Here is a 25,821-nt window from a genome sequence, read left to right as displayed (position 1 = left end):
AGATGACTCGATGGTACAACCGAATTTTGCGCTATATAATGACACTATCGAATTAGCGGTAAATCGAGTTTCACTCTTGCCATGCTTTCCCCATCGGTTTTCACAAGCCGTAGTAAAACTTGACAGTTAGCTGGTGGTAATGGCGCGTGAGATATTGGTAGATAGCGCGAACTAGTCAAGTGACGTTGTGTACGATGGCGAAAAGAAGGATTTGTATTATATATATATATATATATATATATATATATACAGTAAAGTCTCGTTATATCGATATACAAGGGAGTCCGAAAAAATATAGATATAACCGGGACTATCGATATATCCGACCCTGTTTGCTTGTAATTTTCTCCGTGCGTGCATAGAAAAAGTATCGATATAACCGGGACTATCGATATATCCGATATCGATATAACTACACTTTACTGTATATAAAAAATCCTCATCTCACCCCTCATGCGTGGTGTCTGTCCCCCATTTTTAGCTCAGGCCCTCCAGGAAGCTTGAGGGTTCTGCGCAGTATTCGTGCTGTTGCCAGCACTGCACTTTTCTGGACCGAGATATCCGATGTTGTTCCCGGGATCTGTTGCAACCACTCGTTGAGTTTGGGGGTCACTGCCCCGAGTGCTCCGACCACCACAGGCACGACTGTCACTTTTACCTTTGAGGCTCTCTCCAGGTCTTCTCTGAGCCCTTGGTATTTCTCAATTTTCTCATGTTCCTTCTTTCTGTTGTTGCCATCACTCGGGACCGCTATATCCACGGCAATGGCTTTCCTTTGCCCTTTATCTATGACCACGATATCTGGTTGGTTGGCCATTACCATCTTGTCAGTCTGTATCTGGAAGTCCCACAGGATCTTTGCTCGGTCATTCTCTACTACCTTTGGAGGTAGTAGAGAATTTGAATGTTTGAATGTTTCCCATTTTGACCTTGGGGTTTCCAGTCCATACTCCACACAGATGTTTCGGTAGACTATGCACGCCACCTGGTTATGCCGCTCCATGTAGGCTTTCCCTGCCAGCATTTTACACCCTGCAGTTATGTGTTGGATTGTATCAGGTGCCTCTTTGCACAACCTACACCTTGAGTCTTGCTTGGTGTGGTATATCCCTGCCTCTATGGCTCTGGTGTTCAGGGCAGCCAGGATGAGTGCCTCTGTGCTGTCCTTTAGGCCAGCCCTCTCTAGCCACTAATAGGACTTCTTGAGATCAGCCACTTCTGTTATGGTTCGGTGGTACATCCCTTGTAGGGGCTTTTCCTCCCATGATTGTCTCTCTTCCAGCACCTCATCCTCTGTTTCCCCATTGACATTCTCTGAGTACATCATCCGTTGGAGCCTTCTCTTTGATGTATTCATGGAGCATGGATGTTATATCCTGGACAGTGGCTGTCACACTCACTAGTCCCCGGCCTCCTTCCTTACGGCTTGTATACAGTCTCAGGGTGCTGGACTTGGGATGGGATGGAACCCTCCATGCATGGTGAGGAGTTTTCGGGTCTTAACCTCCGTGGTCTGAATCTCTTCCTTTGGCCACCTTATTATTCCTGCAGGGTATCTGATCACTGGCAGGGCATAGCTGTTTATTGCCCGGGTCTTGTTCTTGCCATTGAGCTGGCTTCTCAGGACTTGCCTCACCCGCTGGAGGTATTTGGTCGTAGTCGCTTTCCTTGTTGCGAGTTCAAGGTTGCCATTGGCCTGTGGTATACCGTGGTACTTGTAGCTGTTTTCAATGTCTGCTATTGTTCCTTCAAGGAGTCAGACTTCTTCAGTGTGGACTACCTTGCCACTCTTAGTCACCATCCAATTACATTTCTCCAGCCCGAATGACATCCCGATGTCACTGCTGTAGATCCTGGTTGTGTGGATCAGGGAGTCTATGTCCCTTTTGCTCTTAGCATACAGCTTTATGTCATCCATGTAGAGGAGGTGACTGATTGTAGCTCCATTTCTGAGGCGGTATCCATAGCCTGTCTTGACGATTATCTGGCTGAGGGGGTTCAGTCCTATGCAGAACAGCAGTGGGGAGAGTGCATCACCTTGGTACATGCCTCATTTGATGGACACTTGCATTAGTGGCTTGCCATTGGCTTCAAGTGTGGTTTTCCACATCCTCATCGCGTTTGCAACGAAGGTTCTTAGGGTCCTGTTGACCTTATACAACTCCAAGCATTCAGTGATCCATGTGTGTGGCATCGAGTCATATGCTTTCTTGTAATCAATCCAGTCTGTGCACAGTTTGGTATGTTTGAACTCACAGCTCTCCACGAGCGCCTAGCAGCACAAATGAACCAGTTGCTGATGGATGGGACTCACCCAGGATGGCTAACCGAAGGGCGAACAATCCTGATCATGAAGAATTCTGCCCTGTCGTGTCCTGTGCTGTGCAAAAGCTGGATTTTGAGATGCATATCTTGTTTCTTCAAATGAACATTGCACCTGCCAAGTAATTGGGGCATGACATCTATCCATCCAAGAGGAAATACAGTGAGGCCTCGGTTTACGAACACCTTGCCTGACGATATTTTCGGTCTACGAGCGTTAAATTTATGAAAATTAAACCTTGGCATAAGCACTACTTTTCGGAATACACATGGCCGGTGGAGTAATCTTCGGCGGAAGAACACCAAAGCACACGACCGAATAGCGCCCCAGCCGGCCTACCTTTCCACACCCCCTTTCTCTGAATGCACACGGCGATCATCTGCAACAATTTTTTTACGGATACTTTTGCTGTTATGGGCCCGAAAAAGACCCCACCATAGGCTCATGCTTAGCCGGAGAAGACACAAAACAAAATTACAGTCGAGGAGAAGAAGGAGATCATTGAGAAACACGAACGAGGTGTGCGTTTGTCTGATTTAGCGGCCCAGTACCGACATGCTAAGTCCACCATTGCTACCATCCTTCGCAACAAAGCTTTACACAAAGGCTTTATTTACTCGATGCTTTCGCGTGACTAATGACATCGAACTATCCCTTAGGGATTATTGGAAGGACCATTTCAATCATTGTGTATCATTGTGTTCAGCTGATAGAAAAGGCTTGGCATGATGTTACACTTCAATCCTTGAAAGCAGCATGGAAGAATTTGTTTCCCACATGCATCCTTGAGAGGCACTGAAGGATTTGATCCTCATGACTCTGTTGTTTTGGACGACATTCTTTCCATTGGACAGAACATGGGACTGCAAGTGGATGCAGATGACATCAAGGAGCTTGTTGCTGACCCTAATGAGGTCCTCAACACAGAGGATTTGATTTGCCTTCGAGAGGACAAGCAGAAGCAAGCCATTCAGGAGTTGTCATCTGAGGGCGAGGAGGAGGAGATGGCAGCAGCATCAAGTGAGAGCATCAAGGCAATGTTGGCATGGCAAGTGGAATGATGTGCAGGCTTTTATTGAACAGTTCCAAAAAATACTGTGGCTATGAGAAACATCAGCATGATGAATGATAATGTGATGCCTCAGTTTCATAATACCGTACAAGTCAGAAAGCAACAGGTGTCAATTAAGAGCCATCAACAACCATCACAAATGTAAGTGACTTTAATATACAGTGCAGTGTATTTATTTCATTACAATACAATAGCACATTTATTATACATAGAATAAGGTATAATGTCTGTAGGTTTAAGACTTATTTAGTTGAAAATTATATTTTATGGAGACCTGGGAACGGATTATTCTCATTTTAATAGTTTCCTATGGGAAATTATTTTTTGGGTTACACACTTTTTGCCTTACACACTCTGTCTGGGAACCAATTAAGTTTGTAAGCCAAGGCCACACTGTACTGTATTTATATTATTCTACATTTTGAAATTCATCTGAGTGTTGCTTTGTCTAGCTATGGTTTCCTCTCGAGGGCCGTTATGAATTTGGGGAACCCATTAGAATGTTTTAATCCCTTCAAATATTACATATAGAGCACACAGCAAATTAATGAATAACTCGTGTTCAAATCTGAAGTCAAGAATAATGACTTATTGTGGTTGACATTCAAAAATATTAACTTTTGGCTCAGATTTTAGCAATCATCATGGAATTTAGTTTGATTTGCTTTCGCGGGCCGAAAAAAAATGATGTGGCGGGCCGGATTTGGCCTGCTGACCTTGACTTTGACACCTGTGGTCTAGCAGATTACTCTTGCCCCTGATCTCAGTGGATGAGAAGCTCCTTTACACACCTCACCCAGACAACCCTGATGTGTAAGTTTGTTTTTAAGTCAATACATTTTGGGGGGGTTGGGATGGGTAAATGTTTATTTGATGAACCTTTTTTGTGGCCCGCAGCACCATCCTAACACAGGAGGCCATCATTACAGTGAAGGGAGCAAGCTTGAGTAGCTCAAGGGATTATTTTGCCCTGGAGGGCATGATGGCAAGGTGGATGACAGCCAATGCCAGGAAGGTAACACTCGCACGCAAGACACATCATTGCATGTAGTTTCCTTGTCAACCTCATGTCAAGGTCTTTTGCTTGGCATCATCAAATGCTTTTTTTCTTTGTAATTCTCTAGGGTTGGGATGCTATTGAATGGATTATTCAGAACTCCGAAAGAGAAAATATTACACTATGACATCTACAACGTCTGGTAACCCTGCACAAATATATTCTCCTTTGATAGAACATGGCATTTACAACATTAATTGGTTATTGCTCATTAAATTGTTAACGCTTGACATTTGCAGGATCGCCACACTGGAACGAGAGCAGGTGCTTCAGACTAATACATGAGGCAGCTTTGTGGACTTCTCACACCGCACACGGGCTTACCTGTGGTGTACATGCCCAACGAGAGATACTGGTGGAGGAACGGTTCCACTATGACTGACTTCTGCTCCAATAGAAAAGGACATTGTTTGCAACAAAATGAATGAAGGGGCACTCTTGTTGTTTGAATCACCTTGATCAGGATGACCATTTGGATGTGATCTGTCAATGCAAACATCAATAATGAGTGACTCCAACACTGTCGCAGGTGTAGGGTCCCCTGAAAAAAGATGCTTTTGGTGTGTTTAAAATCTAAACATTTTGTTCCACGATGGAAGTATGAGGAAATAAGGACTTTAATTGCAGGGTTAAACCAGTTTTTTGTTCTTTGAAGGCAACCTTTTTTTTTCCACAATACGACAAAACACCAACACATTTTTAATGCATTGTCAGGCAGTAGTACCTTCAACTCTTAGTTACTGAGAGCATGGTTGAGAGTGAGGGTGCAGTCTGCAAAGTGCTTGGCCTCATAACACTACGTGTCTGATTGAGTGTGTGATCATTGGACCCCCATTCTACTGAACATGTGTTTATGTAATTGATGAACACCGATACAGAACTGAACATGCTTTGTATACATTGAATATGTGTCAAAATTTTATTGGAATGTGTACAAACAGTGACCTGTGCCATGATACGCATCCTCTGCTAATGACTTCAAATTATTTGTGTATAACAAATACATTGCAGCCCTGCCCTGCAGTTGGCTGGCAACCCCCCGTGACCCTGAGGAATAAGTGGTACGAATGATGGATGAATGGAAATGCAACAAATTGGTTCAACATTTGCAGTCATTGACTACATCAACAATCTTTTTATCGTAACAGTCATGGTTATCTTAATCAAAGACAATGTCGGGTTGGCGTACTGCAAAGGAGGTTTAAAATGCACGCATTTCTTTGGCGGGTTTACAAAAATTAAATAGACTTGCAGTTCTCCGTTTTTCCAGAAGGGGGCGGTATTTGCATTTGCTCGTGAAAGTTTCGAGAAAAGTGTGCGCACGCTCAATAAATACATGCTGTATTGCTTCTCAAAGTTAATATTTTATTTCTACAACCAGATTCTTCATAAATTATATGTACATCAATGAATTGAGCAGCGCAAACAGAAAAACTTTGATTCTGGCGGTTCTTTCAAATCAAATTCAAACAAGCTGAGCCACTAATTGTAATAAATGCACTCCATGGTTCTTCAGCATGCAAGAGCCTTAGAAAAACGTGATGGTCCACACACTGGTATCCAAAAATAAATATAGGATCTGAAAAAAATGCCGACTCCTGATTTCAAGTTTTTCAATAAGTAAGGCACACCAAATGTAACATATTTAAACCATAATCAATTACAAGAGCAGCCACGGCAGAAAATAAACAGATTAAACAAAAGGTATCAAATATTTATAAAAGTAAAAAAAGCATGGTACTGGTACTCAAGCCTCTCTCACTAGCAGGGACAAAACAAAAAATACCCTCTGAGTTTTAAACATATAACCTCCAATGTGGTCATTGTTCACAGAATCAAATAATTGTACAGATTTGAGTCATGCCTGACTAATCTTCCAAATGCTTGTGTTTAAAGTAACGACAACAAATTCATACATTTGCATTTCCTCGCCTCTACTGCTCCCACCTCCTGCACAAAGATTATTGTTTGACATTCCATAGTTTTCTTTCACTCACGACACAGTGCCTGACTAAAAAGTAAACAAATCTTAATATCAAATTGCATATTAGTCCTACTGCCTGATCACCATTGAGTCGCATTGTCTGAATATATTCCTATTATAATAGATCAATTAAAGTACAACCTGCCAAGCTGCGTCCATAATTTGTAAAGTCACTTCAAATGACTTCTACTGACCGCACTTTGCAGAGATTCCACCCCATATAGCTATATTTTACTCTTTAAAAGTCACGCTGAATATTCACGAAGGCTTGTTTTCGACTTGATGTCGATGCTGGAAGTGACATCACATCCGGTACGCCCCTGACCGAGAAAGCGACACACAATGCATTTTGGGTACTTTTTTCATCTGAAAACACTGTGTTGATCGCGAAATTAGACGGAAAACTACATAAATAACGTTATGGTGAATTGTTGTGTGGCAGCCAATTGCGGTAACACGCATAAAGAAGGTGTAAGTTTACACAAATTTCCAACGGAAAAAGCAGCCATTTCCAACGTACCAGGGCAGTAGAGCACCAGCAGAGGAAGCTAACCAGAGTGAGCGATTCGGCGCTTGGATAGCGGAAGTTTGATGCATGTTTACTCATTTATCGATGAAAAGGTTCTTCAGCCGTCATTTCTACTTCTTTGAAGGTGTCGGACGTTTCGCTTCTTATCTAAGAAGCTTCTTCAGCGAACTAAAGTCTTACTGGTAGGTTCGGTATATATCCCTATTGTCCAGACATGGCGGTGCCGTACACTGCTATGATAGGTCCCTGCTCTTAGGTAGGGGGGAGCAGAGGACTACTCCCTGCGGCTCCACTGATTGTTCCTATTGTCCTGACTAACGACTGGCCTGATTGCCCCACTTGCTTCGGTATCACCTCATCAGCATTACTAATCTTATGTTGCCTAAGCAGGCTATTGTACGAACGATCCAAATTGAACCTCATCCCACCATATCGGTTTAGTGAAGGACAAACAATCTATGTTTTTTCGCTAAGATTTCAACCTCATTGTCGTCAAATGCATGGTTGCTAGCTTTTAGGTGCATATGTACTGCCAATTGAGGCCCACTAGTATTATCCCTGCGATGTTGATAGTGTCTTTTTTTAAGAATTTATTTAGTCTCCCCAATGTAATGCTCTTTACAATTTTCATTCTTACAATGTATTGAATAAACTACATTACTTTGTTTTTCATTTGGCACCCTATCTTTTGGATGCACTAATTTTTGCCTTAAAGTGTGGAATTTTGTGTTGCCAAAGGACTCTGTAGTTTTTCAGAAACTCCTGCGATGTAAGGTACTGCTACCCCTCTCGTTTTTGTATCTTCAGAATTTTTGGTTTCATTCCCTATTCTTCCTTTCTGACATTTGTTAAATGACCACTGAGGGTACCCACAGTTTGTGAGTGCTCTCCTGATATGTTGACTCCTTTTCTCTACCTGCGACACTTGTTGGTATTAGTTTAGCCTAATGCTGGAGGGTTCTGATAACTCCTAGTTGGTGTTGTAGAGGGTGGTTAGAATCGAAAAGTAAGTATTGGTCCGTGTGTGAAGCCTTCCTAAAGACTTATGTTTTTAGCGCTCTGACCTCTTTTATAATTACTTCACAATCCAAAAAGGCTAGTTGGTTCTCTTTAATGTCCTCACAAGTAAATTTAATGTTGATGTCTACCGAGTTGAGGTGATCTGTGAAGGATTGAATTACTTGTTTTTTTTAATTATGACGAAAGTATCGCCCACATATCTAAACCAGTGTCTAGGTTTTGTCCCCGGGAAGGATGTGAGGGCCTGTTTCTCCATCTCTTCCATGTACAGATTACCCACTATGAGTGAAACTAGCACAACCATGAATTTGTTTGGAGAAATTCTCCCTAAATTGAAAATACGTAGTATTAAGGCAGATTTCCAATAAATGTGGTCTGGTTTAAGTTTGGTTATTTCATGCAGAGAAACGTCTGCCAGCAGTCTCGTACTCACCACTGAGACTGCTGCTGGGGTTGGGACAGATGTAAAGAGAGAAGTCACATCGTAAGATGCCAATGTTTCCTCAGGTTCCAATATGAGGTCTACAAACCCTGTGGTGTTCTCTACGTGACATTCTGTGTTACCAACCAACGGAGCTAAGATAGTTTGTAAATATTTGGCTACATTGTATGTAGTGGAGTCAATGCTACAAACAATGCGTCTGAGGGGGAACCCTTCTTTATGTATTTTTGGCAGGCCATAGATACATGGTGTGGCCTCTCCCGGGTATCATCTAAAATACATGAAGAAGCATCTTGGATAAGAAGCGAAAATGTCCGACACCTTCTAAGAAGTACTGATGACGGCTGAAGAAACCTTTTCATTGATTTCCACCGTGTCATTTGTTACTCTGAAGCGCTGTCGAGCTCTCTCTCGTGTCAACATCTCTGATGTTTGTGTGCTGCTGAAATTGTGGCGCTGTCTCTTTTGTGTGTGTGCGTAAAACCCACCCCTCTGTCTTCTACCACGGATTTTAACCAATCACGGGCCGCTTTAACCGAAGGTCGGCTCTTATAAGCGGGTCCATATACTGGATGAAACACAGCTTGTGCGCCATCTTGCGCATTTTCTGGGCTGCTACATCAGAGTACAGATCTCCTTAACCGGTTTCATTGCTTGCAGACGGCTCGAATTGATACGGAAGGACTTCTTTAATCGATCTCAAATATGTATGCTTTCCTCTTCAGAACTATTTGAATCATATTCATAACTGGATGAGTCACAAGAAAGCATCTTCTCCGAATCTGAACTCTCTCAAGCCATTGTTTTGATTCTGGAGCAAAGCAGTTTGTGGGTGGGCCAATCCTAACCTGACATCATGAACAAGGGGGCCGGACTTTCTGAATCTCCCCAATTTCGAGCTCATTTGTGGCAGTTTTGGGACACTTTAAGTCATTGTTATTGGTGTTTAGCATTTGACTACAAATATCAGTCTGCATGTTTTGGGTATTTTAGATGCTATAAAATGTTTTTCTGATGTCAGTTAGGAAACAAAAAAATTGTGTCGTTTGTCCGTTAAAACTCATGTTTACAAACAGAATGTGCACTCTGTTTCAATGTGTTTTACGGAGTGTGGCGGGGATCAGAATTTAAAAAGGTTGATGAAGTCTTGAGGTGACAAGGCTGTGGTGCAACTTTCTGGGTTGTTGGCTGTGCAGGGATGATTTGCGTCCTGTAGGGTCAAACGTCGAAACTTGAAATATTTGGTGGAATATAGGCCTGCATTTTAGGTGTAATCTCAATTTACAAAATGTAAGTGTACCTTCCAGAAAAGGATGTGACAGTGTGAGCAAAAGTGCAGAGTGTCGCTGTACTGCTCTCGTCGTGGATAACAGCGGCTCAGCTTGAAGTACATCTTCTTCCATTCCAGGTGACCTTTGTCTGATACCATCAGGCGCCTTCGGATCTACAGTAATAGAAGGAGAAGCCTTTTTAAGACATAACTCAAATAACAAAACAAAAAATAGCACTACGGTTTTAGTTTCTTGTTCCCCTATCACAGGGGCGGGGACCTTTTTAACCAAGCGAGCCATCAAAGTAAAATATTTAGAAATGTTAGCCACACACATGCTAACATGTATTATATATATGTATTATTTAAAATAACTTTGTGATAAACCTCACCATTAATATGAATGGTTTTCCGTTCCTCATGATTGGTAAAAATCCAGCCAAACGATCGGAATGAAAGTCAACTTTCCCGGTCCATAGGCGAAGCTACTGCTAGCTAGCCTGCACACTGCTTATTAGCTTGCACGCTTACTTTCTTCTGTCTCTCACAGAAGTATACTGATGCTAACATTAGCATGGGGCTTGTCAAAGTGCCACTGATATTCAACTGTTTCATTTATGGTATTGTTTTATTGCAAATTAGAATCACGACAGCACTTTTTCTCTCCACAAAGGCGAATCCTTCCGTCCATTCAACCTGAAGTGTCAGGCTTATTTAAAAGGGGGTGTTTACCTGTTTCGACATCAACAGCCAGCTTAGGTCAGTATCATCCAATCAAAATGGCGCTTTGCGCCAACTGCTGACCAAACAGGAAATGAACAGCGAAAAAGCGAGAATATGTGTTACGTTTTATCGCCGAGCATGATGCAATCATCAAAAGAGCCATATATGGCTCGCAAGCCATAGGTTCCCGAAACCTGCCCTATCATAACATTTATGTTTGTTTTTTTTTAGCCAAACACTATGGGCCACTTTACAAAGTAGCTTATTGCCTTACCAACTGCATTTGTGTGAGCAGGGTGTTCAGTCACTGCAGAGTGCCCAAGTGCCTTTCCCCCCTTCATCCTCTTCAGCGCCCTCCTCACTTCATCCTTGCTCATCTTTGGTGCGTCTTGGTCCACAACGGTCACATCTTCTACTTTTTGTTCCTTCTCATTTTCCTCATTCATCTATTCTTCAAAGTACTCTTTCCAACTTACCATCACACGACTGGCACCTGTTAATACATTGCCATCTCTAACCTCTTTCCCTGTATACACTCCTGCACCTCCCCATTCCACCACGACATCTCCTGATCTGCTGTTCTTCCAGGTAATATACCAAGTACTTTCCGAACTGTCTCTCTGATTATGTTCACTTTAGTTTGCCAGTCATCTGGAAGGACCTCTTGCCCACCCAGTGCTTGTCTTAACTCCTTTCTAAAAGTCATAAAACACTCTTCCTTTTTCAACTTCTACCATTTTTTCCTCAGTTCTGCCTTTGGTTTCTTCATCTTCCTCAATACCAGCGCCATCCTACACACAACCAACCTATGCTGTCTGGCTACACTCTCACCAACCACTGATTTCCTTCAGATTGCGCCGTTATTACAAAATGCAGTCTACCTGTGTACTTCTGCCTCCAGTCTTGTAGGTCACCCTATGTTCCTGTCTCTTCTGAAAGAAAGTATTCACAAGAGCCATTTCCATTCTCTTGGCAAAGTCAACCACCATCTGTCCTTCAGTGTTCCTCATCTGGAGTCCAAACCTGCTCATCACCTCCTCATCATCTTTGTTTCCTGCGCCAACATGTCCATAGAAGTCTCCACCAATTACAACCCTCTCACTTCATCTGTGTAAGCTCTCATTCGTACAGGAGTGGTCCATCGATGTGAAGGTTTCTTCAGCCGTCATCTGTACAAATTTGAAGGTTTCGGACGTTTCGCCTCCTATCCAAGAGGCTTCGTCAGCGGACTAAAGTCTGACTGGTCGTATCTGCCCTATTTATATATCCCTAATGTCCAGACATGGCGGCGCCGGACACAGCTATGATAGGTCCCTACTCTTAGGTTAGGGGGAGCAGAGGACAACTCCCTGTGGCCCCAAAACAAACAATGGGTCTGAGGGGGAACCCTTCTTTATGTATTTTTGGCAGGCCATAGATACATGGCGTGGCCTCTTCCGGGTATATTCTAAAATACATCTGTTTGTCTATATGTTTTCCTTTCTCTAACTTTTGGAGACAGTCTATCATTTCTTTCTTGTATCTATTGGAAGAGACCCAGGCCCATTGTTTGTAGCATTGACTCCTCTACATACAAAGTTTTTAAATATTTGGCTACAATCTTAGCTCCGTTGGTTGGTAACACAGAATATCACATAGAGAACACCACAGGGTTTGTAGAGAGGATCAAAGACCTCATATTGGAACCTGAGGAAACTTTGGCATCATACGATGTGACTTCTCTCTTTACATCTGTCCCAACCCCAGCAGCAGTCTCGGTGGTGAGGACGAGACTGCTGGCGGACGTTTCTCTGCATGAAAGAACCAAACTTAAAGCGGATCACATCTGCCAATTATTAGAAATCTGCCTTAATGCTACGTATTTTCAATTTCGGGAGAAATTTTATAAACAAATTCATGGTTGTGCTATAGCCTCACCAGTTTCACCCATAGTGGCTAATCTGTACATGGAAGAGATGGAGAAACAGGCCCTCACATCCTTCCCGGGGACAAAAGCTAGACACTGGTTTAGATATGTGGAGGATACTTTTGTCATAATTAAAAAAAACAAGATATTCAATCCTTCACAGATCACCTCAACTCTGTAGACAGCAACATTAAATTTACTCGTGAGGACATTAAAGAGAACCAACTAGCCTTCTTGGATTGTAAAGTAATTATGAAAGAGGACAGAGCGCTAATAACAAAAGTCTTTAGGGAAGGCTACGCACACTGACCAATACTTACTTTTTGACTCTAACCACCCTTTACAACACAAACTATGAGTTATCAGAACCCTCCAGCATGGGGCTAAACTAATACCAACTAGCATTGAAGGTAGAGAAAAGGAGTCAAAACATATCAGGAGAGCACTCACTAACTGTGGGTACTCTCAGTGGTCATTCAACAAATGTCAGAAAGAAAGAATAGAGAATGAAACCAAAAATTATCAAGATACAAAAAGAAGGAGTAGCAGTACCTTACATTGCAAGAGTTTCTGAAACAAAGAGTCCTTTGGCAACACAAAATTCCTACTTATTTCAAACCGATAAACACGTTAAGGCAAAAATTAGTGCATCCAAAAGATAGGCTACCAAATGAAAAACATAGTAATGTAGTTTATTCAATACATTGTAAGAATGAAAATTGTAAAGACCAGTACATTGGGGAGACTGATGGAGAATAATAATTTATCATGTTTAAAAGTGCCGTGCTTTGCTGACCAACTAAACAATGGGCCTACAGTCAAAGCGCAGATGGCCACAGTAAATCTGAGTGAAACAGACACGGCAAGGTGAACTGTCGTCTCCATCTAGATTCTAGAAGGTCCGGCCTTGCACAGAATTTAGGGCTTTAGATACTCCTTTTTCACCAAAGTTATTTACGGCTTAAACATCCTGCACAAGTGCCAGATTACAAACTTATCAGTTCTTGGAAAAGACAACCAATTAAAATGTCTTATGTTTTACTGCTTGCAGCTGTTGGTCTAAGAACGCCCAGGCGCGTGGCATTATAATCAAGAAAACTATGTTTACTAATATATCACTGTAATTTACATATACTCTCAATAAATAGCTTGGCAGAGGGGCGCAGAATTCAGACGTATGTCATCTGATGACTGCGTCTCCTGCCGGCAGTGGGGACAATCTTTCTGGTTCTGAGTCTCTGTCCACGGTGTCTGACTGTCATATCTCTGACAGAGACTCAACAAATTCTCAAAAAAAGACTATCAACATCGCAGGGATAATACAAGTGGGCCTCAATCGGCAGTACATTTGCACCTAAAAAAAGACACCCATCTGACGACAATGAGGTTAAAATCTTAGCGAAAGAACATAGATGGTTTGAAAGGGGGGTAAAAGAAGTGATTCTTATAAAACAACAAAAAATCCTTCATTAAACCGGTCTGGTGGGGTGAGGTTCAATTTGGATCGTTCATACAATAGCCTGCTTAGGCAAAACAGGTTAGGCAACATTCGTAATGCTGATGAGGTGATGAAGGTGGGAGTGGGGCAAATAGGTCAGTCGTTAGTCAGGAATGTAGGAACAATCAGTGGGGCCACAGTGAGTGGTCCTCTGCTCCCCTCAACCTAAGAGTAGGGACCTATCATAGCCTATCCGGCGCCGCCATGTCTGGACATTACGGATATATGAATAGGGCAGATACGACCAGTCAGACTTGAGTTCGCCGACGAAGCCTCTTGGATAGGAGGTTTCTTCAGCCGTCATCTGTACTTCTTTGAAGGTGTCGGACGTTTCGCTTCTTATCCAAGAAACGTCGTCAGCGAACTAAAGTCTTACTGGTAGTTTAGGCCCTATATATATATTCCTACTGTCCAGACATGGCGGTGCCGGACTCTGCTATGATATTGTTTAGCTTTGAAGCAATGCTATTCTATGTTTAGAAATGCGGAATGTCTGATATATTGTACCAAATAGAGTATAATATAAGAAATAACATATACAGATATAATATATAATAGGGCGGCCCGGTAGTCGAGTGGTTAGCACGCCGACTTCACAGTTCAAGACCCAGTTCGGCCTCTCTTTGTGGCGTTTGCATGTTCTCTCCGGGCACGTATAGGTTTTCTCTGGGTCCTGCGGTTCCCTCCCACATTCCAAAAACATGCATGGCAGTCTGATTGAACACTCCAAATTGTCCCAAGGTGTGTGTGAGAGCACATGGTTCTTTGTGTTTGTCTTCCCTGCGATTGGCTGACAACCAATTCAGGGTGCCGCCAGTCTAGTACCCTTTGACGGCTGGGATAGGCTCTCGCACCCCCTGCAACCATAATAATAATAGTAATAATAATAATAATCATAATAATAATAATAAATGTAATTTCTAAGCACCTTTCAAAACTGTCAAGGACAGTTTATAGTCACGGGATTTTTTTGTGTGCGGGTGAGCAGCGGCAGCCATTTGCGCCAGCGTTCACTCTACCCGAAGCAGTCTGGAAAATGGATGAAGGGATTTGGATTTGGATTTGCCTTTATTAGTCTCACAGTGGAGAAATTTACATTGATAATACATGGGATACATACATGGGATAATATATAAGAAGTCTAAGATAGCGCCCGAGTAGGGAGCCGTCAGCAAGTACTCTCATGAGCCTTGCTTTTTTTGTTGTTGTTTCTGTATTGTTTTTGAGTATTCTTTTGTCACTTTGTGTTGTTGTCCGTCGGATGGAATGGATACAGATTGTTTTTTTGGCCACAACGTTCATCGAGGAGGCTGTGCGGAGTGGTTGCGCCTTTTCGGCAGCACAAATATGCCAGCACTATTTTTGAATGTGAGAAATGTCTGTGCCATTTGACTGTCATCGCTGGACAGCTCTAGGGCCATTGTGTTTTTTTGCGCAGCATCTTCACAGCCCCGCTTTGTTCAGCAGAAAGTTCGGTGCTGTTGGACAGTCTGCTGCTAGATCGATGCATGGCTTGAGGAGCCCGCGATAAAAAGAAAGGAGCGTCTGCGCCGATGCGTATGTGGAACTGTTGCAGCTAGGAATTGAAACAGATTTACGCGGGACAGGAAATGTGAGACAATCTATTTTTGTCAATGGATGCTCCAGCTTTGTGTTTGCTACAAGCAAATTCCATCATGACGTCCCTGATCCACTGGTGAAAAGGATGCTTTACTCCTCTCCTCTTTTATCTAGAACTGCTTCATGTAACAAAGAGGGTTCAGAAGGTGCTTAACAATGAGTGACTCTCTGTGTCTTTTTGTTCTTATATTATTTGTTATTTAGGGTTTCTTTTGTTCTTTTGACTTCAAGATGGCGCCGTGAGAGTGGCCGCCTTTCCAGCAGCTCCTGTATTTCGTTTTTCTACTTCTTTCATCTTTCTTTCATAACTTTGCTGCTATGAAATGTACATTTCTCCACTGCAAGACTAATAAAGGTACATCCAATCATGTTTAGTGACTGAATTGTCATGATTTAGGATGAAATTCAGCGCTGAGTGAAATAGTTTAAAGATTAAAGGTTTAAAGATTGACTGAATGTTCACATGCCTGTCTGTCTGTGAAGTGGTACTGGCACAGTCTTTTCCAGAGTAGGCTGTCCTCAGCAAGGCCCCCCAATTCTGGACAGACTTGGCCCAGGCAGACCAGGTCCCTGCCATCTGACAGTCGTTGCATGATATTTAGCTGCAGACTGGCAGGCAGCTCCATTAGCGTCATGCCCGTAGATGTTGGCTGGAAGGGCCACAAAAAAAGATTTGGTGCTTCTTTTTTACTTCCATAAACACCAGTGGGAATATAAACCAGACTGTTTTTTTCCTGTCCCACCTTGCTGATCTCGATCTTGTTTAGTTGCTGATGCCACTGCAGGATGATGTCCATGCGATGCACCCACATGTTGATGTTCCCCACGAGCACAGACTTGCCCATGTCCTGAACCAAACTGCACAGGGAGAGATAGAGCATTTGGAGTAGCTCCTTGATGGGACGCACGTTCTGCTGGTCGTCGAGCACTGCGGCATGAGTGATGAGAAACAGATTTCTCACTAAAGACAATTTCAACATTTTCACAACAACCTCAGTAATACAGTGGTGGAAACACAGCTTCTTGTTTCAAAAGAATGTAAAGGTGCAAAAGGTAAAAATCCAGTTTGCTTTGCTGTTCGCAGCTTAGTTTCCCGAACGCAACATACTTACAGCTGTTCTACCATTGGCAATTACCGAGCATCACCCGTGCATGCTATTGGCTAAGATAGACTTCTACTGTACGTCGATACATACATAGAAGTCATTGTGGGACTATTAAAGGATTTCAGATTCTGATTCTGACGTCCTTGTTACTTGCCCAGGAGGTGTTCGGATAGTTTTATAATAACATTTAATTTCTAAGCACCTTTCAAAACTCTCGAGGTCAATTTACAGTCACAAGATCAGTTTTTCTGTAGGTGAGCAGCAGCAGCCACACTTGCCAGCATTCACTCAACCCTTAAGTAACAAATACATAGAAAGCTAGCTAGATAGCCAGACAGCCATCTAGCTATTATATAGCTAGCTAGATAGCTAGAGAGCTAGCCAGACAGCGAATAGCTAGCTAGCTAGATAGCCAGCCAACAGATAGCTAATAGATAGTTAAAAATTCGCAAATACAGTAAAGTCTCGTTATATCGATATTCAAGGGAGTCCGAAAAAATCTCGATATAACCGGGACTATCGATATATCCGACCCTGTTTGCGTGTAATTTTCTCCGTGTGTGCATAGAAATAGTATCGATATAACCGGGACTATCGATATATCCGATATCAATATAACGAGACTTTACTGTAGATAGTAAATAGCTAGCAAGGTAGTTACGTAAATGCTAATCACACAGAAAATGTGTTTACCAGTCAGGTAATCGCTCACTGTGCTGATGTTTGCCATGGACATTTTCAAAGGATTGTAAAGGATTGAAAATCTGAGAAAAGCAAACGTCCTTGGATCAGTTCTTTACAAAACACGAGGCATAACCCACGTCTGAGAGAAAATATGGACTAAAGACATCTTAAGAAATGAGATAGACAGTTAAAAGTTAAAGGACATCCGACATCACTTTTTTATTTACTAACTGACATCAGAATAACGTTTTATAGCATCTAAAATACCCAAAACACGCATGATGATATTTTTAGTCAATGCAAAACACCAATAAAAATGACTTAAAGTGTCCAAAATCTGCAAAAAAATGAACCCGGAAGTGGCCAGTTTCAGAAGGTCCCGCCCCCGTGTCACCCCAAGACGTCTTGCCTTGCTGGAGAATCAAAACAATGGCAATTTGATTCAAATAGTTCTGAAGAGGAAAGCATACATGTTTGCAATTGATTAAATAATTTATTCTGCGCCATTTTGAGGCAATAGGGGGGGATGTTGCACCAAAAAGAGACAGAAAATGGCGACAAAGCTCCGTGTAAGGAATTAATCAGCCCGTTTCCACAGGCTGATTAATTCCTTATACAGAGCTTTGTCGCCCTCTTCTGCCTCTTTTTGGTGCAACATGAAGTTTTCAGACCAAACAAAGTACAGCAAAATACATTGACGTGATGGAAGGACTACTACAATGTGCCCTTTTTTCGGTCAGGGCCTTCCTTCAGTGACGTAACGTGAGGGCTACTTGTCCGGAGACGTCGGTTGTCCTTTAAATGACCATTTGTATTTTTTCCATAATAATAATCAACATCATCATAATAATAAATTTCATTTCTAAGCGCCTTTCGAAACCTCAAGGTCAATTCACAGTCAGAGAATGTTTTTTCTGTGGGTGAGCAGCGGCAGCCACACGTGCCAGCCTTCACTCAGCCCAGAAGTAACTCAAATAGACAGAAAGCTAGCCAGCTAGCTATTAGCTAGCTAACAGCTAGCCAGCTATATACATGGCTAGCTAGATAGCTAAAAGATAGCCAGCCAGATACCTAGCTAGCTAGAGAGCTAATAGATAGCCAGCTAGATAGCTAATAGACAGCAAATAGATAGCTAGCTAGATAGCATGTGAGGGTTGCAATCATTCATCGATGAAATACCACTCTCATTTCTTGTGCCATGATCTAATTGTAATATGTATTTGGTATACATTTTGACGCATTTTTATCTGAATCAGAGGAAGAGGGGGCATTTGGGATGAATTAAGACATTTATATGGAAAACATTTGATTTCCTCAAGAACCAATTAATTTCTCAAGTAAAGGTACCATTGTACCATGAGTAACCACACTCATGTCTTCATAATTCTCCAAAAGTAGAATCTGACACAAGTGACTTTAAAACAAGTCATTGTCTTTTATTTTATTAATTTATAACCAAGTATAATTTACTTAATCTCAAACAATGAACACATTTAATCCAAATTAAAAAAAAATCAAAATAACTCACGAACCTGCCTTTTTTCTATATAACATTTGATCTCAAGAGTCAGCAACTTTGAATAAATCAACTTTAAATAGGCATTTGAACTTTGAATATTTAGTACAAACAATAAACAAAAAAACAAAACAAAGAATAATATTCAGACCCAGACAGACTCTTGACTTTTTTAAATCAGTCACCTAACCTATAATGAGAAACCTGAATTGACACATTGGCTTCTCCACTCATTGTCTCCTGGGGAAACATGCACACACTTTCTATTTTATTGACGGGCTTTTGAAGTGACTGAAATTATTGACTTTTTGGAAATATATTATTTCATGTTTCCAGGGACCCCATGTCATCTACAGTGAGATCTCAGTTTGCGAACTTAATTGGTTCCCAGACAGAGTGTGTAAGGTGAGAAGTGTGTATCTAAAAAAAATTGCCCAAAGGAAACCATTAAAATGAGAATAATCCGTTCCCAGGTCTCCATAAAATATCATTTTCAACTAAATAAGCCTTAAAACTACACACAACATACCTTATTCTATGTATGATAAATGTGCTATTGTATTGTAATTGTAAGAAATACACTGCAATGTATAATAAAGTCACTTTATTTACATTTTTGATGGTCGTTGATGGCTCTTAATTGACACCTGTTGCTTTCTGACTTGTAGGATCTTACGAAACTGAGTCATCACATTATCATTCATCATGTTGATGATTCTCATAGCCTTTTCTGGATGAAACTGTTCAATAAAAGCCTGCACATCGACTCCTGAATGGCCTGCTTCTGCTTGTCCTCTTGAAGGCAAATCAAATCCTCTGTGTTGAGTACCTCATTATGGTCAGCAACCAGCTCTTCGATGTCATCTGCATCCACCACGAGTCCCGCAGGTGCTGGCAGAGATTTTATTACAACAAAAGGTGAGAGTCTGATGATTCCACGGACCGGAATAAAACGCGACAAAAGAAGGCGGGCGGGTGCGATCCATCCAGCCTGTCAAGCTAGGCAAAATAAAATGGCACACTCGCGATCACGGACAGCAACAAACTGTTGCTGTCCGTGATCGCGGCGAACAATCACCTCGGGCTAAGCAAGCTCTTGGACTTGCCAGCACAAGACACAGCGAGGCGCGAGGTGTCGTAATCATGTCACTGGTGAGGTGACAGCGACTTGTTGAAATGTCCCAGTATCAATGATTAGGGGATCAACACGCACACCTCGTTTGTGTTTCTCAATGATCTCCTTCTTCTGGCTGGCGGAGGTCGGGAGCGCCGGCCCCGCCCCAGCTGTCAAATCGCACGTGACAATTTCGGTGTCATTAGTCACGTGAAAGCATCGACTAACGCCTTTGTGTCAAGCTTTTAGGCGAAGGATGGTAGCAATGGTGGACGGTACCGACCTCTTTATTTGTAGAATGGTAGTCGAAAGTTACTCTCAAGGAAGTGACACACAGCGTGAGAGATATGTCAGGCCAAGATTCACATGACAGCCGCGGTGCACACATGTGACACCACAAACGCACACCTCGTTCGTGGTTCTCAATTATCTCCTTCTCCTCGACAGTGATTTTATTTTGTGTCTTCTTTGGCTGAACACAAGCCTGTGGTGCAGTCTTTTTCGGTCCCATAATAGCAAAATTATCTGCAAATAGCTCCTCTGAGGCAATCGACGTATGAATTCAGAGAGAGGGGGTGTGGAAAGGTGCGCCGGCTGGAGCGCTGTTCGGTCGTGTGCTTCCGCCAAAGATCTGAAGATCAATCCGCCAGATCCGAAGATCACTCCGCCAGTGGGTGTGTATCGCGAAAAGTAGTGCGGATTCCAAAGTTTAATTTTCATAAATTTGACGTTCGTAAACCGAAAAGTTCGAAAGGTAAGGTGTTCGTAAGCCGAGGTCTCACTGTACTTGCCCCCGGTGTGTGAGCACTGCCTTCATGAATCTACCGTACCCCTAGTCGGAATATTGGTGAAGTTACAAAAGTTACAAAAGATCATTGATCAAAAATCAAACCGTGAAATAAAATGCACACCAACGGTATGTTTCATCAGTGAATTTCAACCAGTGTGCTCTGACAGATTATCAGATGTGCGGCAGGAAATTGTATCTAAATTATTTTGACCCCCCCCCCCCCCGACACTCCCCAAAAAACTCAGTAATTCATTTTCCGAACCGCTTTATCCTCACTAGGGTCGTTGGGGATGTTGGAGCCTATCCCAACTGTCTTCAGACATTAGGCTGGGGACACTCTGAACTGGTTGCCAGCCAATATCATGGCAGACAGAAATGAACAACCATTCATGCTCACACTGACACCTAGGGACAATTTTGAGTGTTCAATCTGCCTGTGATGCATGTTTTTAGAATGTTGGAGGAAAACAGAGGACCCAGGGGAAACCCACGCGAGCCTGAGGAGAACATGCAAACTACACACATGAAGGAGCTGAAATTGAACCCAGTACCCATCCAAAAAAAATTTCTAGTTAAAAAACAAACAACATTAATTCACCATCAACAACAAATAATAAGAGGCAAATACAACGTCAAATGCTACGACTGAAGGAAGACAATTAACCCCTGGACCACAACTGTCAATCTTTTGCTAAGTGCTACACCGTCACCTTTTATTTTCCTCTGTAAAATATGCACCTCAGCTCAAGAGTGGTCGGGAACAGCTGTATTAAATTAATTTGATGAGAAATTGAAAAAGACTTACCTTTCTGCACCACTCTCTCCAAAATGTTCATGTAGTTCTTCTGAGCCACGCCGCTGAGTGAGGGGAGCTGAGACTTGGCGATAAGCTCCAGCAGCTTCAACAGAGAAAAAAGAAAACTGAGTAAAGGAACATAAATATAACACTGCCATCTGAGAGACTTCTTTTTCATTTAACAAGTACACCCTTGTCCAAATTAATTGCACCACCCTGTTATTTTGGCATAAAATTGATTGTTTACATTTTTGACAACTCAAATGATTCAAATGTACATTTTAGTAAAAAGTGTTCGGTTTAAATTCTTGCTTCTTTCCTGGTTCGGTGTTCAAAGAAGTTCAGTGATAAAAATATCAGTAACGACGATAAATGGTGAACAAAAAACTACTTTATTCTAGTGAGACAGAAAAAGCACACTCTCGTCTAGGTAGGAGCGAAGACATGAGCACACGGACAAAGATAGGAACAAAGAGAGCGAGCTCCCGCTCTGACAAGTTTTTGAATGTCCACAGCAGCGATCTGTTGTCCAATCAGCTACGGACAACTCAGTGTTGGGAGGGTCTTAGATTGAAGTTGGAGCCGTTGCTTCTTTGCAACGACTATTGAACTAATAAGCTTGATAATGCTATTATTATTATAGACTGAAATTGAACGTGCAATAATCATAATGTGTACTAAGCTAAACATGAAATAACCTAATATGTTTACTAATGTGCATAAAACACTCTATCAAAAAGTGTGTCCTCCCTTGTTCTTTATCACTGCAGCGATGTGTTTTGGCATGGAATCAACCAGATTTTGACAGTTGTTGATGATGGAAGGGTCCATGTACCAGGTATTAATTAGAGCACACATTAGGGCTTTTTTGTTGTGCAATCTTTGTCACGCAGACCAAGCTTGATTATTGACCAAAAATTTATCAATCATGTTCAAGTCCGGTGAATTGCCAGACCAATCCATCACAATAATGTCCTTCTGTGCAAAGAAATCTGTGGTGTTGTATCCATCTCCTTGAAGAACTGATTTATAAGCCAAAAACCCTTCTTTTTTATACCTGACGGAAAGGGGATTAGGAGGACATGGTAATCCATTAATTATCCAATCAGAGGGCCGGCAAACAAGTACTGTGAGACCTCAATTTACGAACACCTTATCTTACAAACTTTTCGTTTTACGAACGTCAAATTTATGAAAATTAAACCTTATAATAAGCACTATTTTCATAATAAACACCCACCACGACTGGTAATCTTCGGCGGAAGAACACCAAACAAAGCACACGACCTTCGGATCTGGAGGAGTGATCTTCGGCGGAAGCACACGACCGAACAGTGCTCGAGCCGGCGCTACTTTCCACACCCCGTCTCATTGAATGCACACGTCGATCGCCTACTTGGAGCTTTTTGCTGATAATTTTACGATGATGGGACCGAAAAAAAAAACCACCACAGGCTCGTGTTCAACCCAAGAAGACACAAAATAAAATCACCGTCGCTGATGAGAACAAGATAATTGAAAAACATGAACGAGGTGTGTGTTTGTGTGATTTAGCGGCCGAGCACGGCTATGCTAAGTCAACCATTGCTACCATTCTCCGGAACAGAGAAAGCCATCAAAGGTGCGTCTGTTGCAAAAGGTGTTTCCGTGCTGTCAAAGCAACGGTCTCGGGCAATCGAAGAAGTTGAAAAACTTCTGTTAATTTGGATTAACGAAAAGCAGTTATGCGGCGACAGCGTGAGTAAAGCAATTATATGCGAGAAACCTGTGGCTATGACAATCATCAACATGATGAACGATAATGTGATGCCTCAGCTTCGTAAGACCTTACAAGTCAGAAAGCAACAGGTGTCAATTAAGAGGTTTTTAATCAGCAAAAATGATGAGGAGTCTCCAAAGAAAAAAGAAGAGAAGCCACACCAGAGGTTAAGTTACCAATAGTCCTTATGGAAGGTGACTCTCCTTCCATAAGCCATCAACGACCATCAAAAAGGTAAATAAAACTTGATTTTACAGCACAGTTTATTTCTTTAATTGCAGTCCTCATGTAATGTGCCTCTCTTTCCAAACAGCAATTCCTTTTGACCTTCGACCTCCATTGCCATTCAATCAAGCCATCAATGACCATCACAAATTTAAACAAAGTGACTTTATGATACAATGCAGTGTATTTTTTTCATTACAATACAATAGCACATTTATTATACATAGAATAAGGTATGTTGTGTGTAGTTTTGAGGCTCATTAAGTTCAAAAGTATATTTTATGGAAACCCGGGAACCGATTATTCCCATTTTAATGGTTTCCTATAAAAAATTTGAGATACACACTTTTCGCCTTACGCACCCTTTCTGGGAACCAATTAAGTTCGTAAGTTGAGGTTTCACTGTAATGAGGAAATGTGGTTGGTCAAGTATTCCACCCCAATCGTGGCAAACATTGTTCTGAACTTTTCACAAGCTTTAGAATGATTTAGACCAGCAAACAGTCAATATCACAGGGTGGTGCAATTAATTTGCACAAGGGTATATGCATACTCCATCCATCCATCCATTTTCCGTACCGCTTATTACTCATTAGGGTCGCGGGGGGTGCTGGAGGGTCTTTGGGCACGAGGCGGGAGACACCCCGAATTGGTTGCCAGCCAATCGCAAGGCACACAAAGAAAAACAACACTCTCACACTCAACACCTAGGGACAATTTGGAGTCGTCAATCAGCCTGTCATGCATGTTTTTGGAATGTGGGAGGAAACCGGCGTACCCGGAGAAAACCCACGCAGGCCCGGGCAGAACATGCAAACTCCACACAGGGAGGGGACCGTGTCTTGAATTCACGACCTGTGCACTGTGAAGCCAGCGTGCTAACCACTCAACTACCGGGACACCCCTAGGCTAAACAAAACATCAAATAACAAGTAACACAGGGAGAAAAGATAGAGATACAGAGAGAAGGGAAGGAGGACTCACTCTGACAACGTAATTGAACCTCCTTGTGTCCTTGATGGCGCTGCAGAAATCCAAGCGATTGAAGGCTTCCCCCAAGGTGCAATATCCATGACGCTGAGAGAATTTAATTAACAGATTACAATTTCTGTAAGATGAATTTGTTCTCTCAATATGTTGACATAAACAATGACAACATTTTTTTGGCATCGAGGGTTATACATTACCTCCTTGGTGCTTCCTTTATGAACATAAATCCACTTTTCCCTATGGAAATCTGTGAGAAAGCACAATGTTTGTATCCGTGGCCTGAAGTAGAGATTTGGGACAGTGAGGAAAATAAATCACTTTGAGCACCAGCCAATGCCTGGAAGCCATCAAGGCATTTTTGAATGAAATCAGTAATACATTCACAATCAACAATAAAAGGCACTAATCGCTGAGACAGTCATTCAGATGGTGGTAAGTGACTCACATAGGACCTTGGTGTTGTTGTTCATTATGTCTTTTTTCCTCTTCTTGGCGAGCATGTCATAGCCGAGAGTGCGTAGCAGGTTTTCCTTGTTGAAATGCTCCTTCTCGTTTTCACAGAAGCTAGAAAACCATGAAGGAGACATATTTATCATTATACCAGTGATTCTCAAAAAGTGTACATGTACATTTTAAGAGATCGTCGAGTGTGGTGCAGTAAACTACAGGAATTCCACTTGATTGATGAGAAAAATAATTAACAAAAAAATATCGTCTCCATTGACCACGATGCCAGTGACGTGTGATGAAAAAACAACATTATAAGCTCTTCCAATCGAGGCATGAAATTCTTGTACCTGGGTTTACTTTACCAAAATGTGTGTTCATAAACTAGTGGTTAACGTCAATTTAGTCTTAGAACAACATTTCTGAATTACACGTAGAAAAACGTCGGAATACACTCGAAATGTTGTCACTTGGCGACAAATTGTTCGTGACAAAAAGTCAACTGTGTTTATAAGTAACTCACCCCGCGCTAATCTGCGCACTTGCACGTTTACGAGCGATGAGCAAAACAAAACATAAAAAACATCAACTCTTTTTGGGGGGACGTATATAATATTACTTTTTTTCAAAATGTCGAATTGTCGTAATATTTTTAAAGCATTCGTTTCGGTTAGGCAGATTGATGATGACAAACCTCTGCACAGAGATGTTTTTGTCGTCCGCTGTCTTTTTCCATCCATCCTCAGTTTTAACCCAACATTGTCCGGGCGACCTCCAGTCCTGTCCGAGGAAAGGCATTATTTATTTGTTTAGGGCGGACTATATGGGACAAAACAAACAAATCGACAAATAAAACACGGAGGCCTTAATATATATCCTTATTGGTCTTTATGAGACAATCGTTATTCGGCATGTAGGTCCTGCCGCGTCGTCTTGCGCAGCTTCTTATA

At 42.0% G+C, this 25,821-nt stretch overlaps 2 protein-coding genes across 8 annotated transcripts in view; one reads left to right on the top strand and one right to left on the bottom strand.

Annotated features, from left to right (window-relative positions):
• prelid3a (PRELI domain containing 3A) overlaps positions 1–4,595 on the top strand; it is an 8,609-nt gene extending 4,014 nt beyond the window's left edge. The window contains exons 4-7 of one of the 3 annotated variants that reach the window (XM_088998058.1): positions 960–961; positions 4,140–4,208; positions 4,293–4,410; positions 4,520–4,595. In XM_088998058.1, the coding sequence (XP_088854184.1) occupies positions 960–961; positions 4,140–4,208; positions 4,293–4,410; positions 4,520–4,579 (249 nt within the window). In that variant the 3' untranslated portion in view covers positions 4,580–4,595. Of the gene's footprint in view, positions 1–959; positions 962–3,177; positions 3,344–4,136; positions 4,209–4,292; positions 4,411–4,519 lie in introns of those variants that run through there. The other 2 variants (XR_016115223.1, XR_016115222.1) reach the window with 2 other exon arrangements.
• fbxo32 (F-box protein 32) lies at positions 3,379–25,821 on the bottom strand. Of its 5 annotated transcripts, XR_016115221.1 has the most exons (11): positions 25,566–25,820; positions 24,870–24,988; positions 24,622–24,671; positions 24,419–24,511; positions 21,460–21,553; positions 16,188–16,372; positions 15,912–16,094; positions 9,728–9,871; positions 4,907–4,935; positions 4,777–4,837; positions 3,380–4,701 (listed from the first exon to the last, which is right to left on the bottom strand). XR_016115221.1 is itself a non-coding variant. In XM_088998048.1 (10 exons), the coding sequence occupies exons 1-9, from the start codon at positions 25,667–25,669 to the stop codon at positions 4,912–4,914; spliced, it is 996 nt and encodes a 331-aa protein (XP_088854174.1). In that variant the 5' UTR covers positions 25,670–25,820; the 3' UTR covers positions 3,380–4,837; positions 4,907–4,911. The 5 variants fall into 5 exon arrangements, 4 of the variants coding, with proteins under 4 accessions (XP_088854173.1, XP_088854174.1, XP_088854172.1 ...); XM_088998048.1 differs by having other exon boundaries at positions 3,380–4,837; XM_088998047.1 differs by having other exon boundaries at positions 3,379–4,935.

The sequence above is a fragment of the Hippocampus bargibanti genome, linkage group LG06 (genome assembly GCF_051943395.1).
Source record: "Hippocampus bargibanti isolate YZ-2025 linkage group LG06, ASM5194339v1, whole genome shotgun sequence".
NCBI lineage: Eukaryota > Metazoa > Chordata > Actinopteri > Syngnathiformes > Syngnathidae > Hippocampus > Hippocampus bargibanti.
The sequence above is the reverse complement of the archived record's forward strand: the minus strand, read 5'-3'. Positions and strand labels throughout refer to the sequence as shown.